This window comes from Globicephala melas, chromosome 7, assembly GCF_963455315.2.
Source record: "Globicephala melas chromosome 7, mGloMel1.2, whole genome shotgun sequence".
NCBI lineage: Eukaryota > Metazoa > Chordata > Mammalia > Artiodactyla > Delphinidae > Globicephala > Globicephala melas.
The window spans coordinates 94,307,162-94,325,709 of record NC_083320.1 but is presented as its reverse complement, the minus strand read 5'-3'; the positions used below and the strand labels follow the sequence as shown (position 1 = coordinate 94,325,709).

At 46.2% G+C, this 18,548-nt stretch overlaps 1 protein-coding gene and 1 non-coding gene across 2 annotated transcripts in view; one reads left to right on the top strand and one right to left on the bottom strand.

The window, feature by feature from the left end:
* Positions 1-18,548, bottom strand: part of TMEM163 (transmembrane protein 163) — a 252,979-nt gene that overhangs the window by 32,124 nt on the left and 202,307 nt on the right. The window contains exon 5 of the mRNA XM_030850102.2: positions 11,098-11,194. Coding sequence (XP_030705962.1) covers positions 11,098-11,194 — 97 coding nt within the window. The remainder of the gene's footprint in view (positions 1-11,097; positions 11,195-18,548) is intronic.
* Positions 11,985-12,091, top strand: LOC115849133 (U6 spliceosomal RNA). Its single transcript, XR_004037897.1, has one exon. It is a non-coding gene; the product is annotated as a U6 spliceosomal RNA (small nuclear RNA).

Sequence of the window (18,548 nt, the reverse complement as noted above, 5' to 3'; positions counted from 1 at the left end):
GAAAAGAGAACCAATCAGAGCCCCTTCAGAGCAATTTCCCAGGTAACACCTGAACTGACAACCAAATCACACTGTATGCAAGGGACTGAAAGGACAGACTACCCACACTTTCAGGTTTAAAACGGTTAATACTCTCAAGAGGCAGAGCCACCAGCAGGCACTTCAGGGGAGTTTCTGGCCACTGCATGAGATCAGTCATATTTCAGCAGAAGCTCCTCTTACTATGTACCTCTGATGACAGCTGTCACATTTAGCCTACTCTCTACATTTGCCCCTCTCATCATACACTTTTTCTTCATGTTATTGACTACAGTGTAACTTTTAGCAGTGCTGTCCACATCCCAGGTACTGAACGTGTGGGTTACACTGAGAAAACTAAACCCTCACTTCACAGCATCTTAAAATATTTATCCTATTATAATAGATCTGAGCAGGATTTCTATCTGGTGTAGCTATGTGAGGTCATTTGTGGCCAAGCATAGCATCTGGATGTATTGATACTTGAACCGTACATATTTAAACTAGACAGCTTAATCAGCATTAACATTTTTTTTTTTTTTTTTTACTATTTATTTCTTTAGGCTCCTCCAGGTCTTAGTTGCAGCACGTGGGATCCTTTCTTAGTCGCGGCATGCGGGCTCTCAGTTGCAGCATGCAGACTCTTACTTGTGGCATGCATGCAGGATCTAGTTCCCCAACCGGGGATTGAACCTGGGCCCAGTGCATTGGGATCATGGAGCCTTACCCACTGGACCACCAGGGAAGTCCCACGGTTGACTTTTTTTATGCCTATGAAATCACCACCAAAAGCAAGAGGATATTTCCATCACCCTCACTAGTTTCCTTGTGACTCTTTAATAATCCCTCCCCCGCCTCTAACACCACATCCTCTGGCAACCACTATCTGCCTTCTGTCACTAGAGATTAGATTGCACCTAAAATTTTATGTAAGTGGAATGATACAGGCATACCTCCTTTCACTGTGCTTCGCAGATACCGTATTTTCTATAAATTGAAGGTTTGTGGCAACCCTGCATCGAGCAGGTCTTTCAGTGCCATTTTCCAACAGCATTTGCTCACTCTGTGTCTCTCCGTCACATTTCGGTAATTCTCACTCTACCTCAAACTTTTTCGTTATAATTACATTTGCTGTGGTGATCTGTGACCAGTGATCTTTGATGTTACCCACAACTCGATGAAGACTCAAGATGAGGGTTAGTATTTTCAGCAATAAAGTATTTTTATAAATTAAGGTATATACATTGCTTTTATAGATACAATGTTACTGCACACTTAGTAGACTAAAGTATAGTATAAATGTAACTTTTCTATGTATTAGGAAACCTACAAATTTACATGACTCGCTTTATTGAGATATTCGCTATATTGTGATGGTCTGGAGCCAAATCCACAACATCTCCAAGATATACCCGCATATTACATATTTCCTTTTTTTTTTATAAAGCTATGTGTTTGCACATAGCTTTCTTTTTTCTTAATTTATTTATTTATTTTTGCCTGTGTTGGGTCTTCGTTGCTGCACGCGGGCTTTCTGTAGTTGTGGAGAACGGGGGCTACTCTTCGCTGCGGTGCACAGGCTTCTCTTTGCAGTGGCTTCTCTTGTTGTGGAACACCAGCTCTAGGCGTGCAGGCTCAGTAGTTGTGGCTCGTGGGCTCTAGAGCTCAGGCTCAGTGGTTGTGGCACACGGGCTTAGCTGCTCCACAGCCTGTGGGATCCTCCCGGACCAGGGCTTGAACTGGCATCCCCTGCACGGGCAGGCGGATTTTTAACCACTGTGCCACCAGGGAAGTCCCTAGTATATGTTTCATTTTGCTTTGCGTCTGGAACCCACCTTCATTATTCTGAGTTTCATCCATGTTGTTGCATGAGTCAGTGATGCTTTTTTATGGCCGAGTAGTATTCCATTGTATGGATATACTACTATTTCACCTATTCAGACATTTGGATTCTGTCCAGTGTTTTTTTTTTTTTTTTTTTTTTGCGGTACGTGGCCCTTTCACTGTTGTGGTCTCTCCCGCTACGGAGCACAGGCTCCGAGCGCGTAGGCTCAGCGGCCATGGCTCACGGGCCCAGCCGCTCCACGGCATGTAGGATCTTCCCGGACCGGGGCACGAACCCGTGTCCCCTGCATCGACAGGCGGACTCTCAACCACTGCGCCACCAGGGAAGCCCCCTCTGTCCAGTTTTTGATATTATAAATAAAAATGCAATAAACATTTGTGTAAGGGTCTTTGTACATATGTATATGTTCATTTCTCTTGGGTAAATACCTGGTCGTGGAATGGCTAGGCCATATGGTAGACAGATGTTTAACTTTTTAACGAACCTCTGAACTCTTTTCTAAAGTAGATGAACCATTTCACTTTCTCATCATCAATGTATGTGAGCCCTAGACGTTCCACGTACTTTTGTTTTTTCCATTTTAGACATTCAAATGGGTATGCAGTGATATCTTATGGTGGTTTTAATTTGTAATTCCTTGGTGACTAATAATGTTGAGCATTTTTTTGCATGCTTATTGGCTATTCATTTATCTCTTCTTTTGGGAATTGTCTGGTAACTCTTATGCCTATTCTCTTATTGGAGTGTTTGTCTTCTTATTAAACTGTTCTTTATACATTCTGGAGGCAAGTCTTTTGTCTGATCTGTGTGTGTTGTCTGTGCAGTCTTGTCATTTTCTTATTGGTGTCTTGGAAGAGCAAAGGTTTTTTACTTTAATGAAGTCCAATTTTCTTCTTTTTTTTTATGTTATGGTTCAAGCTTTTAGTGCCATATCTAAGACACTTCGCCTATCCCAACATTGCAAAGATTTTCTCTTTTGTTTTCCTTTAGAAGTTTTAGGGGTTTAGATTTTACATTGAGGTTTATGATCCATTTTGAAGTAATTTTTATATATAGGTGAATATCCATTTTTGTCCATAAAGCTTTCCAGTTGCTCCAGCACCATTTGTGGAAAAGAGACTTTTCTTTCCTCCATTGAACTGCCCTGGCGCCTTCGTTGAAAGCCAGTTGACCAGATATGTATGCATCTATTTCTGGGCTCTATTCTCCTTGAGCTCACTTGAGCCAATAATAACCCATTTTGATCCGTGCTCACTTCTCTTCTGTTTAGAAGCCGGTAGGCCTGTGGCATTAGATTAATGAAGAGGTCCGTCTGGCTGCAGTGATGGAATTATTCTGTCTAAAGTAACAAGAGTGGGACACCCCTGACGGTCTAACAGCAGGAATTTCTGCCTTTCTTTGTGCAGTGCTGGGGAGGTGCTGGCAGGGTGGATGGATGGTGAGGACCTTGACTGTGTGCAACTGTTTGTTTTTAAAGTATTTGTCAATGCGACTCCCAAATCAAATTTAGAGTTATGCTTGAGAGCACGTCATGTGGGAAGATGAATCTATCGCTGATGGCGGATCCAGGAATTAGAGGTTATTGCGCAAGAAGGCGTCCACAGCATTGCCCAACCTGAGCTGAAAATAGGATCCTTGAAGGCATTTCCTGGACGGTTCAATACAGCCTAAGCTTCCAGAACTAAAGGCATCAGAAGGTCCACCAACTTCCTTAGAAGTCTCTTCTCTGGTCCAACAACAATAGTATTAGCCAGCATTCATTCGACAGTTATGTGCTAAGCACATCACCTGCATCTTTTTATTCTGTTTCTTAACAATCTTACAGAGAAGACCTCTATTATTATTTCCATTTTACAAACAAGGAGACTGAGGCAGAGAAGGCTGAGCCACATGCTCTACCTTCCTCTAGTTAGGATGGGGTAGGAGTTGGGCGCTGTCTCCCTGACTTCAGCTCCAACGTCTTTAACCACATGGTGCTACTGCCTCAGAGCACTCAGTACAGCAGCCTTGAGAAACTCACTCCCATGGATGAGGCGCTGGCCTCAGAATACCTGAGGCTGACAAGCTGCCTGGGTGGGTAGCATCTCGGTGAAACTGCTCACCCAGCCCCAAACCTTCACTGCTGCCCCACCATCCTCCCCCAGGTCCTCCTGTTAACCAGCTCCTACCTCCAAAGGGATGCCGTACAGAATGGACCTGAAAGACCACCGGGGCAGGCTGAGGGGTGACAAGAGGAACGGGAAGGAAGGGATGAGCATCTTTGAGAGCAGCAGAGACTAAAGGGGGGCAAGGAAGGACTTGAAGGGAAATGCCCGAGGAGGAGGTGGCAGGCAGGGAGTGACGGAAGGTACCAGAAAGAGGAGGAATGGGGGTAGAGGCGACATTTCCAAGGAGGTGGGCAAGGAGGGGGCTCAGAGAGTTAACTGTGGGAAGGAGAGGCCCTGAGCGAGAGGGAAGGATGAAAGGGAGGGGGCAAATGGTCCCCTGTACTGACAACAGGGGTGTGGGGATGGGGCAGGCTAGGCCATCTCCATCTTCTCCACAAGGTAAAGGCGCACCAAGGGCCAGATGAGAAGCAGCTAAAGAACCTAAGTAACTCCTACCCACCCACAACAGAGACTGAACGCTCAACACTTCGCAAACACAAAAGCCTACAAATCCGAGAATCATGGTCACTTCTGTAGGAAGATCGAGGGAAAGTTCTCGGCTGTGGACTTGTGAGCATCACCCTAAACTATCCATTACAGGAGTTTTCTCTCTAGCTTTGCTCCTAAGAGTGGGATCTCATCGGAGGCTCTTGCAGGAACACCACGGACCTCCCCCAGCTCTGCAGTCAGCCCACCCTGGAGCGCAGGAGGCTGGCAGCAACATGGCGTGAAGACACGCACCCATGAAAGCAGGCAGCCACCCCGCCAGAAGCCACCTTCACGTCCCACGAGGACTGGAAATGAAACAGCGCTCATGACTGGTGGCCTGCCAGAAAATGAGCAGCTGTGAGGGGCTCCCGATTATTGGTGCAAGCGCCTTTGTTCTGGTGGGTGGGATGGAATGTCAGGGAAGAACTTAGCAGGGAGAGAGACAAGGGGAAGTCTGAAGGCAACCTCGCTCCTCAAGGAAGAAGAATAAAAATGCTGAGCCATCACTCCTGACCCACAACACAGTTATTTTTCCTTCTTCCTTTTGCCCCCTTCTCCCTTACGTTTTTCTCTCTGTTCCTCCCTCTTACCCAGACATGCTGGTGTCAGCAGAGGACAAAGGGCACGAGAAACAGAAAACAGGCTCACGTGGACCCCACGGCTCCTGTAGCTCCTCTGCCCTTGAGAGCCCCCTCCTCCCCGGGTCCCACCCCCACCCCCTGCCCAGTGCCCACTCGTCCTTCGGATGTCACGTGGAGGGAGCGCTCCTCCAGGAAGGCCCCAAGATTCCTCCCCCATGCCAGGCTTGATAAGGAAGTCTTCTGTGCTCTCATGCGATTGGCTCTACCACGACCCTCATCACCCGAACCAGATGTATCGGTTTCTGGGTCTCTCTCCAGCTGTGACATCCCTGGGAGCAAAAGCCAGCTCCTATGAGAAGTCAAGGACTTTGCAGAGAAATGGAAAACTTTAGGCATTAGTGCTAGTTGACTTTGAATCTCCGGTGCCTAGACAGGGGGTCCTGGGATCAGGAGGCATTCACATGGTCGCAACTGTTATTATTATCAGCACAGGACCATATGTTATTCATTGCCAGTCAGGAAGCATGCATGATTTTAATTATAATTGTTATCACTATTAGTGCACCTGACTTAAGGAGGTTAGACCCAGACACGGGTCAAGAGCTCGAGGTAAAGATGTCACAGTCACCAACAGAGGAGCTAATGAGCGCGTCTAACAACAGGACACAGAGAGAAAGCGCGTGGGAAAGGATGGGACCTCTCGGGCACTGGGATCAGAAACAATACTTTCTTCTTTTGTAAAGTACACGACGGTTGATAGAGCGTTTGCACGTTCATCACATCATTTAATTCTCACAACTTTTGTTGTGCGGTAAGGGGCATGGCGCCCATTTACAAAGAGGAAACCGTCGGTCAGAGAGGAAACACAATCTGCTGGAAGCCACGCAGCCAACGAGCGGTGAGTTAGGCTTAGAGGACAAGCCTTCCGACAGCACGCCGTTTCCCCGAAATGCAGTGGCCCAGAGTTGGCTACTGCAACCTGAAGCCAGAGAGAGAACAGCCCCGGTTCCATCCAGCCAGAGGGAAGGGGGACCAGGAGGCAGGAAGGAGGGATGGAGGGGCCCCTCTGAAATGAACTCAGGCCACAAGTTGGAACTTTGATGAGTAGTTCAGAAGCATTAAACATCAGACGGTTAAGAGCAGCAGCCGCCACAGCAGCACTGTCTTCTCATGACAATTATCTTAAATACACGGCTCACTCGATCCACACCATAAACCTCTGATGGAAGTACCGTCCCCACTGTGCGAATTAGGAAGCCCAGGGCAGGGAGGTGGAGCGACTTGCCTGCGGCGGTCACGTGGGTACGGGGGGGGGGGCGTCACACCTCCGACAGCTCAGCAACCCCTACGCCCGCATCCCTCCCACACGCTAAGCAGCTTCCCTAAAGCACCTTCTTCCGCGTGATGCCATGTAACCCCTGAGTCCCCCTCCATTCACACTTGGCCTACTTCTCCATTGCTTCTTGGTTCACCTGCCTGCAGGTTTTTCAAGAGACAAAGTAAGGGGACTACACCCTGGTCAGCGGCACAGCGTGCAGGGGGCCCGCATGGTGAGGGCAGCAGTGGAAGCCAGAAAAGCCAGGGATGGGACCAGCTGGGGGTCTGGGCACCCCAATCTGAAGATGAGAAGACAGAAAAGGAAAAACAAAACAAAAAAAAACAAATTAAAGGGCTTCCCTGGTGGCGCAGTGGTTGAGGGTCCGCCTGCCAATGCAGGGGACACGGGTTCGTGCCCCGGTCCGGGAAGATCCCACATGCCGCGGAGCGGCTGGGCCCGTGAGCCATGGCCGCTGGGTCTGCGCGTCCGGAGCCTGTGCTCCGCAGCGGGAGAGGCCACAACAGTGAGAGGCCCGCGTACCGCAAAAAAAAAATTAGAAGGAGAAGAAGAAGAAATAAGACAGAAGGCCTGGACCTGAAAAGCCAGTGAACAGCAGGAGCGTGTAAGCTCACAGTTACCAGGAGCCAAGACAGCCCCAGATGAGGAGACAAGGGTTCAAATCCAGGTACTGCCACTAGCCAGCTGATGACCTCGGGAAGATCGCCTCAGCTTTCAGAGCCCCCATATGCCACCATAACAGAGAAGCATGTCACCTTTCCCCGCCTACCAAAGTGGGCTGTGGCAGGTGTAAAAACAGCAAGACGATGATACTCCTTTCAAAGCAGCCCCAGACATAAGGCCAGACTATCACCACCACATCTGCGGCACCACCCATGCTCCCCAACTTCTAGAACCGTAGTTCATGCAGAGTTTCTGAGAAGGTTCTTTTGGAATCTGTTTCATCGATGATCCTTCGTGACCCCGTGCAGGTCGCGAGGGTGCAGATCTAAGCCATTTGTTCATGAAGCACTCACAGCAGACGCTGCAGACTCTCGTCTGGGGGTCCCCTGAGAGCATAGCTGGCCAGACTCCTCCAGCATGAGGCCACTGAGGGGCAGGCGACATCACGGCTCAGAGCCAGCTGACTTCACAGGTGGGAAATTCCTGACGGCATAGCTTTCTTATTCAAAACTCACCCATTCTTACAATTACTCACACGCTGAGAACTGCGCAGGTGACATTAAAAAGAAAGCTGCTGAGGACACTTCCCTGGTGGCACAGTGGTTAAGAATCCGCCTGCCAATGCAGGGGACACGGGTTCGAGCCCTGGTCTGGGAAGATCCCACATGCCGCCGAGCAACTAAGCCCGTGCGCCACAACTACTGAGCCTGCACTCTAGAGCCTGCGAGCCACAACTACTGAGCCCACATGCCACAACTACTGAAGCCCGTGCGCCTAGAGCCCGTGCTCCACAACAAGAGAAGCCACCGCAATGAGAAGTCCGCGCACCGCAACAAAGAGTAGCCCTCGCTCGCCGCAACTAGAGAAAGCGCACGCACAGTAGAAAAGACCCGATGCAGCCAAAAATAAAATATAATAAAACCTTTAAAAAAAAAAAGAAAAAGAAAGCCGCCGGGGCGAGGGGTGGGGGCAGGATGGACCTGGGGCAGGGAAGACACTGCTTCAGACAAACCCACAGTAACAACTTGATGGAAATCATACATCAAAAGGCAATTCTGCAGAAGAGGGCAAGAGTGAATCTGTAACTTGGACCTGAAATCCCGAACATCAAGGCCATAAACACCAGTCTCCCTGGTTTCTACCGTCACAGCCCAGCAGCAGCAAAGAGGCAAAGGCTGTATTTGGCCTGCGGGAAACTGACTCCCAACCAGGGTTCCCAAAATTTAATTAGTTGCCCATTTATTTCACATTAAACATAGGTTTCCATGGCAATTCTGCTAAGGGGCCGACCCTTCCTCTGCGCACACACTGTCTGGATGCCACAGACCCAGGCAGTTTCTCCTGTTTTCGGGACTGGCGTCTGTGAGCATCTGAGTTTGTGGCTGCGAATTCAGATGAGACATTGTGGATGGACGCTCATCTTGAATGACTGCAGGCCAGGGGTCTGGGCTCCCCAAACTTCTAGAGCAGAGAGTAGGAACCCAAAGACTCGGGATTGAAATGCTGTCAGATAACACCTGGCAGCATTTACCTGGTCCCCGTGTGCCACTCAGCTGATCAGAAGCCCTCCCCTCTGGAAACAGGAGATCACATGCCTTTGTTACCTTTCGGTAACTCTGAAGGCTTAACAAACAAAACAAAACAAACCACCTTACATCTTTTATTAGAGTTCTGATGAGATGACCATAAACAGGTGTGATTTTTAAATCCCACACCAGGACTAATAAAAGATGCAGTGGGTGTGAGCCCTCCCAGAACAGGGCCAGTCTTGGTACAATCATGGAGCTCTTCACCCTCTCCCATCCCAGCCAGGGTGGGCATCAGACATCATACCCTGATGTGGAATTTAACTTGGTAGGCTTCTTCTCTTAAGACTATATGCACTGTAAGATGTAAGACTGTTCCCGGTTAAAAATGGTTCAGCTTTCAAGACAAGAACGAGGGGGGCCACGAACAAGGGTCCATGAGCACAGCTATCTATTCCACATCAAGTGAGCCGTGCTACACATTAATTTTTAATGTATAAATAAATGAATGCATCGACTAGCCCAGGGCTGAAAATTCCCACCAATACACATTTCTTAGAGTGGAGTGAGATTTCCATCCCTTATAAAATGCAAAGATGTTATCTGACTGACATCTTAATCCATCATGCTTAATACTTTTATGTCTACGGTTTACCTAAGCTTCAGATTCTGATGGAATGGAACACAGGATAGCCAATCTGATGGAGGAAAAGGATGGAAAAGTCCAGGATCCCAGGCAACCAGGAAGATCAAGGCGAGACAAGCACAATGTGAGAGGAAGCACACGGAGTATAAGCCATGGGATTATTTGTGTGAGCTAGCTCTGCTGAAAAAGACCAGATCCATAGGTAGGTACACTCCTAACCTGCTCTCCATCTTTCCTCCCTGTCATGGAGATATTAGAGAACATGCTCCTTGCCAGCTGCGATGATAAATAACGGTTAAGGTCCTCGGGAGTTACTAAAGGAATGGCTCTAATGTCTGTTTCAAGTTGGCGGGGGTGGGCACACAGTACAACTTAGAGCAGTCACCTTAACAGCTCTATTAAATGCAGTGTGACGCCCCGCTTCATTTTCATCTTCCCTATACACACACACAAATGCAATACGTTACCCCCAAAAGATGAACGTGTATTTTTCTAAAAGTGAAATTAAAGGTCTCATAATTTAGGCCTTTTATAAGATGGTGCACATAGCCAAGCTCAAACCAAATCACATCCTAAAAGAACAGTCCATAATTTTGTATTAAATCACTATGCAACTTACATACAGGTACACTTCATTTCACTGCTTTTTTTTTTTTTTTACAAATTGAAAGTTTGTGGCAACCCTGTGTTGAACAAGTCTATCGGCACCATTTTTCCAACAGCATTTCCTCACTTCCTGTCCCTGTGTCACACTTTGTTAATTCTCGCAATATTTCAAACTTTTTCATGATTGTTATACTTGCTATGGTGATCTATAATGAGTGATCTTTGTTACTATTGCAAAAAGGTTAAGACTTGCTGAAGGCTCAGATGATAGTTCATGTTTTTTGCAATAAAGTATTTTTTAATCAAGGTATGTACTTTTTTTTTTAGACATAATGCTATTGAGTACTTAATAGACTACAGCATAGTAAACATAACTTCTACAGGCACCAGGAAACCAAAAATTTTGTGTGATTTGCTTTATTGCATTATTTGCTGTACTGTGGTGATCTGGCCCCGAACCCGCGATATCTCTGAGGTACTGTCTGTACAGTGAAGCATTGTAAGGGCAGCATCTTACTCTCCTGGTACGTATATCAGCTGCCTTCTAACATGAAGATAGCCTGACAGGAGAGTGTAAAAATATTCCTTATCACAGCATTCATAAGGGGCGGGGGGGAAAAAAAGAATCAGAGTGCCAAAAAAAAGAATCTGGGTGCCTCTCACCCAGAAAACAAGGCAGTTTTATATGAAATTATGTCCTTTAATTTTAATTAAAGGACACTTTAATATGTCCTTTAATATGAAATTATGTCCTTTAATATGAAATTATGTCACCTCAATACGAAATTATGTCCTCCAGTTTTTGCATCTGAATGTCAGTTGTTTCAGAAAGCCTAATGTGAACAAATTTATATACTGAATTGAGGTACAAAGGAAAAAAATAATTCTTATTATAATAGTGATTGAATGGACACAGAAAAACAGATGCGAACAACACAGATCGGATCGCTCTGCTGTATAAAAATCACTCCATTTCTCTTAACATAAAAGACTTTAAAAGTAGTCAAAAGATCTAAGGAGAGGGGCACAGAACCCAGTACCAGCTCAACTACCTTTTTATCTTGCCCAGGGCTTGTCTCCACCAAGTCATTCACATTCTACAGTGAGTTCTTCTGGACTCCTAAATATTGTATGTTTTCTCTCCACCTGCCCAACTTCCCCCAGTACATCTGGGGTGAGAGGTAACACAGGAGGCTGGTACCATCAGGAAAGACTCTTAAGACAAAAGAAGAACCTTACCACTTCCGGAAGCAGCTTAGTCGAGAGGTCATGGATGGCTTTGACCACTATGCATATGGATGACAGAAGGAATATCACCCCCAAGATGACACAGGCTCTGCAAAGAAACAGAACATTGGGACTCTTTACTGGGAGAACTCCACCCTGTTGATTTACACAATGACAGTGACAGTGACACAGCCTGAGGCACTGGGATCCACCGTAATTTGCCACACTCCCACCATGACCACCCCTAGTCTCAGAACTGATACAGAATCATCTCCAGAAGAATACAGCTCAGAGATGTATCACCAAATCAATCCCATGGGAAAGGGGCTCACCACGGTACGTGACCTCACAGCAACCCATGAATGCTGGTGTGGGAGGGTCTTCAAGGCCATAAAATCCTTCCCCCTTGCCTGGCAATACAACATTTCACTTCTCCAGCTGGAGGGTGCAGAGTTTAATAGCAAAGAGTGGAGGCTTTGGAAGGGGTGGGGGAGGGATGGATTGGGAGTGTGGGATTAGCAGATGCAAACTATTATAATACAGAATGGATAAACAACAAGGTCCTACTGTATCGCACATGGAACCATATTCAATAACCTGGGATAACCCATAATGGAAAGTAATATGAAAAATTATGTATATAACTGAATCACTTTGCTGTATAGCACATATTAACAACATTGAAAATCAACTATACTTCAGTAAAATAAATTTAAAAAAAGAGAGTGGAGGCTCTGGCACGAGACATCCCAAGCTCTACCATTTAACCTGTTGGTTGATCTCAGTCAAGCTACCAAACTTCTTTGAGCCTCATTTTCCTCGCCTGCCAAATGGGAATACTATTTCCTACCTGAAGATGAAATGAGATAATTGCACAGAGCACAAAAAAGTTACCCACTGTGCTCGCTTCGGCAGCACATATACTAAAACTGGAATGATACAGAGAAGATTAGCATGGCCCCTGCGCAAGGATGACACGCAAATTCATGAACCGTTCCATATTTTTGAGGGAAGAGGTATGGGAACATATTTTTATGTATAACTGATTCACTTTGTTATAAAGCAGAAACTAACACACCACTGTAAAGCAATTATACTCCAATAAAGATGTTAAAAAAAAAAAAAAGTTACCCATTAATGCTGGCTTAAACAAAGTAACTGAAAAGCCCACCCTGGATGTCTCTTGATGATATGACAGGATAGACACCTTTGGATTTTCCCAAAGATAAAAAGAAGGAATAATTTGGTAATGACAAAAGAAGAGTATTCATGGCAGGATGGAACGATTCTTTTAAAAGAAATAAGAGGAGAGAAGGAAGGATGAGGTCAGCCAAGACCCCCAGCACAGGGGGAGGAAGGAGTGAGTTAGGGATGAGGCCAAGGGAAAAGGCAGAGGACACTCAGACAAGGGTTGGGGGTGGGAGCTGGGAGGATGTCTACGGGCTCGGGATGCATCAGCTGTCTCTGGCAACCCAGACAGGACAACTCACAGGAGAAAGACAGACCGAAAATGAAAGTAAACCTGAGGAAATGATGATAGTAATACAAGGGTCAAAATACCAAACAAAAATGAAAAGAGAGAAACGAGAAATACAAGAATGACTGCAGTCAACCCTAGCTGTCCCAACATGAGGTCGCCATCATTCGGCAGCCTTCCCAGCCCTCTTCCCCAGCTATCAGATAAAATCATTTTTCATTACCCACCTTGGATTCCCTTCTCTGCACTAACAGAATTGCCCACAGTGGCACCTACTTAGAATCCTAGCCAACCTATAGACAGACATGTTCCCCCAAACCTAAAAGTCAGAAATAAGTATGTAATCAGGCTGCTTGGAGTCCACTCAGTAGGCTTCTAATTAACACGTTAGTTGTAGGGTTTATTCTTTCAAAAACACAGATGGAAAGAGAGGATCGTCGAGGGCTGGGGTGAAACACAAAAGAACATAGAGAAGGGGGAAAAGTAACAAACAGGCTGGGGCTCTTGGTACAGGCTTGCGCAAAAGGAAATCCTGGCCCTGTAAACCAAAAGGATAATCTGCCCTGAGCGCCATACACCCCCATGGGGAGCCAGGGGAAGAGCATGCACTGAAGGGGGAAAAGACAACGCAGGCCAAAAGCACACAGGGACGCAGCGGCAGGAGTGAAGAAGGCTAACGTAGGCCATGTGCCGGGCCTGGTCACCACAGTCCCGGCAGGGTGCTCGGGGCAGAGGGGCCACAGCTGAGAGGACAGTCATGCAGGATGAGGTGGCTTACTGGAGGGCCTTTTTTTTTTTTTTTTTTTTTTTTTTTTTACAGTACACGGGCCTCTCGCTGTTGCGGCCTCTCCCGTTGCAGAGCACAGGCTGCGGACGTGCAGGCTCAGCAGCCATGGCTCACGGGCCCAGCCGCTCCGCGGCATGTGGGATCTTCCCGGACCGGGGCACGAACCCGTGTCCCCTGCATCGGCAGGCGGACTCTCAACCACTGCGCCACCAGGGAAGCCCTTCATCTTCTTTTAAATGTGTTGCAAATTCAAAAGCCCACAGTCACCCTTCCATCAACACTGCTGGAAGCCGGTGTGTCAGAGCTCCCCCAGGGCTGAAAAGCAGCTATTATGAGCAGAGGGTGTGATGCTATTTTTTAACGTGTTATTAATACTATATTGTGTTTACACAGCAGATTTCTCCTCAGCTGCTCAGAAGTTCTGCACATCAGCTCATAAATGCCCCGGTGGCCACTCACCAGACCTGGGTTTTTGTTCTTCTGTTATTTTATGGATTGGGAGCTGGGGGGTGGCGAGAGATGTGTTTCGTAAACACAAGGAGTCGAAATGGGAAAGTCAAGGATTTGGGAGGCTTGTCCAAAGTCACCGCAGGAGTTTGAAGTCCACCCAGAAAGAAAAGCCAGGTCTCCTGACGCCCTCCCTGTGGTCAGCCACCCTAAGGCTGTGGCCATTCACGTGACATCCCCACCCCACCACTGACAGGGCTGCAGTCGTCTGCAGGATGCAGGGAAGATTTGGGTCAGGAGCAAATACTGCAAGTATGGCGGCTTCTGAATCGGCAAGTGTGGGTTCTTTCCTGGTTTGGGGGGAGATGGACGGGGGGCGGGGGTAGGGCGGGGGAGGGGAATTGTTCCATCAGCGCACCTTGGCCTTCACCTGGAGAGGCTAGTCCGGCACATATAGAGGGCAGTGTGCCCGCAGAGCCAGGTCACCGCAGTGAAGGCAGACTCCTCCTCCCTCCAGGCCAAATCCCACAGCAGGAAGACACTGATTCAGAAAGAGGCAAGTGATGGCTTTTACAACCTGTTTCTTGTATTGTTTTTTTAATCCACGCCCTGGCTTATTTAAGAGATCTCCAACTCTTACCATATATTTGCCTTTCCTACTGTGATTTTCCCTTTCCTAGATACAAACGACTATATGTAAAATAGATAAACAGCAAGGATTTACTGTATAGCACAGGAAATTATACCCAACATCTTATAATAACCTTTAATGGGATATAATCTACAAAAAAAAACCAACCCAATTCACTATGCTGTACATCTGAAACTAACACAGTATTGTAAATCAACTATACTTCAGTTAAAAAAAAAAAACTTTGGGAGGAGGGATAAATTGGGAGATTGGGATTGACATATACACACTACTATATATAAAATAGAAAACTAGGGCTTCCCTGGCGGCGCAGTGGTTAAGAATCCACCTGCCAATGCAGGGGACACGGGTTCGAGCCCTGGTCCGGGAAGATCCCACATGCCTCGGAGCAACTAAGCCTGTGCGCCACAACTACTGAGCCCACGTACTGCAACTACGGAAGCCCGCGTGCCTAGAGCTCGTGCTCCCCAACAAGAGAAGCCACTGCAATGAGAAGCCCGTGCACCTCAACGAAGAGTAGCCCCGGCTCGCCACAACTAGAGAAAGCTTGAGTGCAGCAACAAACACCCAACACAGCCAAAAAAAAAAAAAAAAAAGAAAGAAAGAAAGAAAAAAAGATAATAGATAACTAATAGGGACCTACTGTATAGCACAGGGAACTCTACTCAATACTCTGTAATGGCCTATATGGGAAAGAAATCTAAAAAAAGAGTGGATGTATGTATATGTATAACTCATTTACTTTGCTGTACACCTGAAACTAACACAACATTGTAAATCAACTACATTATACTCAAAAATTGAAAAAAAATAAAATTTAATTAAAAATAAAGAAAGAGGCAAATGAACTACAGCCCCCTTTCAACACAATCTCCCAACCAACCCAGACTGAAGCTGCATTTAAATTCCCACAGGACCAGTGGTTTTCAAAGCGTAGTCCATGGACTAGCAATGTCCACGTCACCTGGGAACTTGTTAGAAAGGGAAATGTCAGAGGCCACCCCAGACACACTGAATCAGAAGCTCTGCAGATGGGACCCAGCAATCTGTTTTAATAAGTCCTTCTGATGCTCACTGAAGTTCGAGAACCATGGTAGTATTAGTCTTGCCAAAGACACATTTAATATTTAAAAGAAGACTAGTAGAATCCAAAGAAATGGTTAACACCACTAGCACATTTTTTTTCTTCTCCGAAAGACTGCCAAGTTCTCACAGTGTTCAGCATCGTGAATATATGAATCACCTTGCAGTCAGCATTAATTTTTGCCTCTGAAGTTGTAAGGGCAAAACCTGTTGGCAGACACTCTCACATCCAAAGGAGAGAAGGTTGGAAGTTTGGTCCCTGGTCAACGACAGGTTTAAAGGCCTGTGGTTCACATGAATAAAGCCTGGGTCTTACCATACCCATTCTAAATTATTTTCCAAAAAGAAGCTTCTTCTAACCATCCCCTAATTTACAAAAGACCTAAAACACAATCGCTCTGGCACTTAACCAATCCAATCTACAGCTTAAAGTGTAATGTTTTATTTATCATCTGTCACCCTAGTCTCCAAAGCATATGTAATCTGGGTTGTCGTCCAGTCAAATGTGAAATAATGAGAAATGAAAGACAGTCAAGGGGCGAGTACACATAGTACTTAGGGGTGCACGATTGCTGATGCTGTTTCGTTCTAGCTAGTCCTCTTTCACTCCACGTAGTCTGCCATTTTAAATAAAGCCACGAGCAAAACCAGCTAGGAGGCAGGATAAAGGCAAGGAGACAGGGTGCCAAGCATGCCATGAGCCATTTCTCCTTCTCTGTAACAGCCATGCCAAACAGCCACCATTTTATTCAAGACTCCCTGCTCCTTGACTAATTACCACCAGTCACCTCCTCTCCCACCGCAGGACTTCCCTCCCCTCCCCTTCCCGCTCTTACTCATCTTACCTACTTGACCCTCCCAGGCTCTAAGACTCCATCTCCTCTCTCTACCCACATCCCCATCTCTCTTCTCTCTCGACTTTTAAAAACTATTTATTTACTTATTTATTTAGTTTGTGCTGGGTCTTAGTTGCAGCACGCGGGATCTTTGTTGCAGCACGTGGGGTCTTTAGTTGCGGCATGCACGCGGGATCTAGTTCCCCGACCAGGGATCGAACCTGGACCCCCTGCACTGGGACCGCGGAGGCTTACCCACTGGACCACCAGGGAAGTCCCTCTCTTCTCTCTTTAGCTTCAACCTCATCCACCTGCTGCTTTGTGAACAGGCTGTGGTGAGGGGGAAGATGGCTTGGACCAGGGGCCATCACTCAGGCCAGAGCTCTCCAGGCACGGGGTCAAACCCTGTCCACGGATAGACCGTCCATCTCCTCAACATGTAACCACTAAGAACCTCTCCTTACTCAACAAATGGCCCTTTGCTTTTACACCTAACAATACACAAGATGACTAATCCCATCCAAGTGAAATCTCATTTAGATAGAACTTTCTTCCTGGCTTCAACTTTAGGGACAAAAGGCAACATGGTGGATTTGTTAAAGGATTAGACTCTAGAGCAGTGCAGTCCAATACAATTTTCTGTGATGATGGAGGCGTTCCATCCTGTGCTGTCCAAGAGGGTAGCCACTAACCATATGTGGCTACTGACCACTTCAAATGTGCCTAATACAACTGAAGAAATGAAGTTTTCATTTTAACTACTTTTTAAATTCATTAAAATTTTAATTTATTTAATTTTACTTAATTAAAATTTAAGTGACCACATGTGGTTAGTGACTATCATATTGGACAGTGGAGCTCTAATGGTTGGGTTGAAAATATAGAAGTTCACCCAATACTTTAATTTAAATTTTTAAAATATATAAATTTATATAGATAGATAGGGAGAGAGACAAAGAGAGAGAGACCCAGAAGCTGCTCATCTCGATCAGGTAAGTTTATAAAGTGGGCTAGCAGGGACTGCTCTAGGAAACCTTGCAAAGGGGCATCATGTCTTTGGTATCTTTCTTCAATCAATGTATCATTTCCCTCCCTCCAGTAAACCCCCAGCTCCCAGGTTTACATGCCAAGTCTCACTCTTGTTCTCATCTAATGTCAACCAGTCCCAGCACATCTACTGCTCCACCAGGCTAACTGCATTCATTCACATTTCAAGGTCTACGTGCCAAGGCTAAGGCAAAAAAAATCTATTCCCAGGCTCCCGAGAGCACAAATCTGGGATGGGAAGCCTGAAAATCATTACTGGACAGTCACTAGTTGTGAATGTGAGAGGAGATAATGGACAAGGAACAAAAAGAAGAAAAGGGTCAAAGGAATGAAACAGAACCTGGGGACCGAGTGGGAAGGAGGGATGGTTCTGTGGTGTGACAGTTAATCTGGGTCTAGAAGACTGGACAGGAGTCATCAAGCAGAGAAGCCGGAAGGCTGTGGAGGGCGCTCCAGGCAGAGGGAACGTCATAAGCAAAAATGTGAAGACGTTAACACTGGGTGGTCCTGCTTCCATGGCAATTCAAAGTGGAGATGCTGTTCCTGGAGCATCTGGCTAGGGGAGCAGCAGTGCAAGGACCACACGAAGGGCCCTCTGTGTCCTGGAAGTCCCCTCGAGATGGAGGGCACAACACCCGTGATATGCACAACGTTTTCTCTGCATCTACTGAGACGATCCTGTGGTTTTTATCTTTTCTTCTGTTTCTGTGGTGTATCACGTTGATTGATTTGCATATGTTGAACCATCCTTGTGCACTTGGGATGAATCCCACTTGATCGTGGTGTGTGATCTTTTTTATATTGTTGGATTCAGTTTGCTAATATTTTGTTGAGGATTTTTGCATCCATATTCATCAAAGATATTGGCCTGTAATTTTCTTTTTTTGCTGGTACCTTTGTCTGGTTTTGGTATCAGGATGATGGTGGCTTCACAGAATGTCTTTGGGAGTGTTCCCTCCTCTTCAGTTTTTCGGAAGAGTTTGAGAACATGATATTTACAACGGATCTTAGATGGTACAAGGACCCACATATTGTATTTAATAGTTATTTATTTTAATGTGCATTAGAAAAACTGATTTTCACCCCATGCCTGCAAGGATATTATTGCCTAGTGGAAAAAAGTCAAACATGATT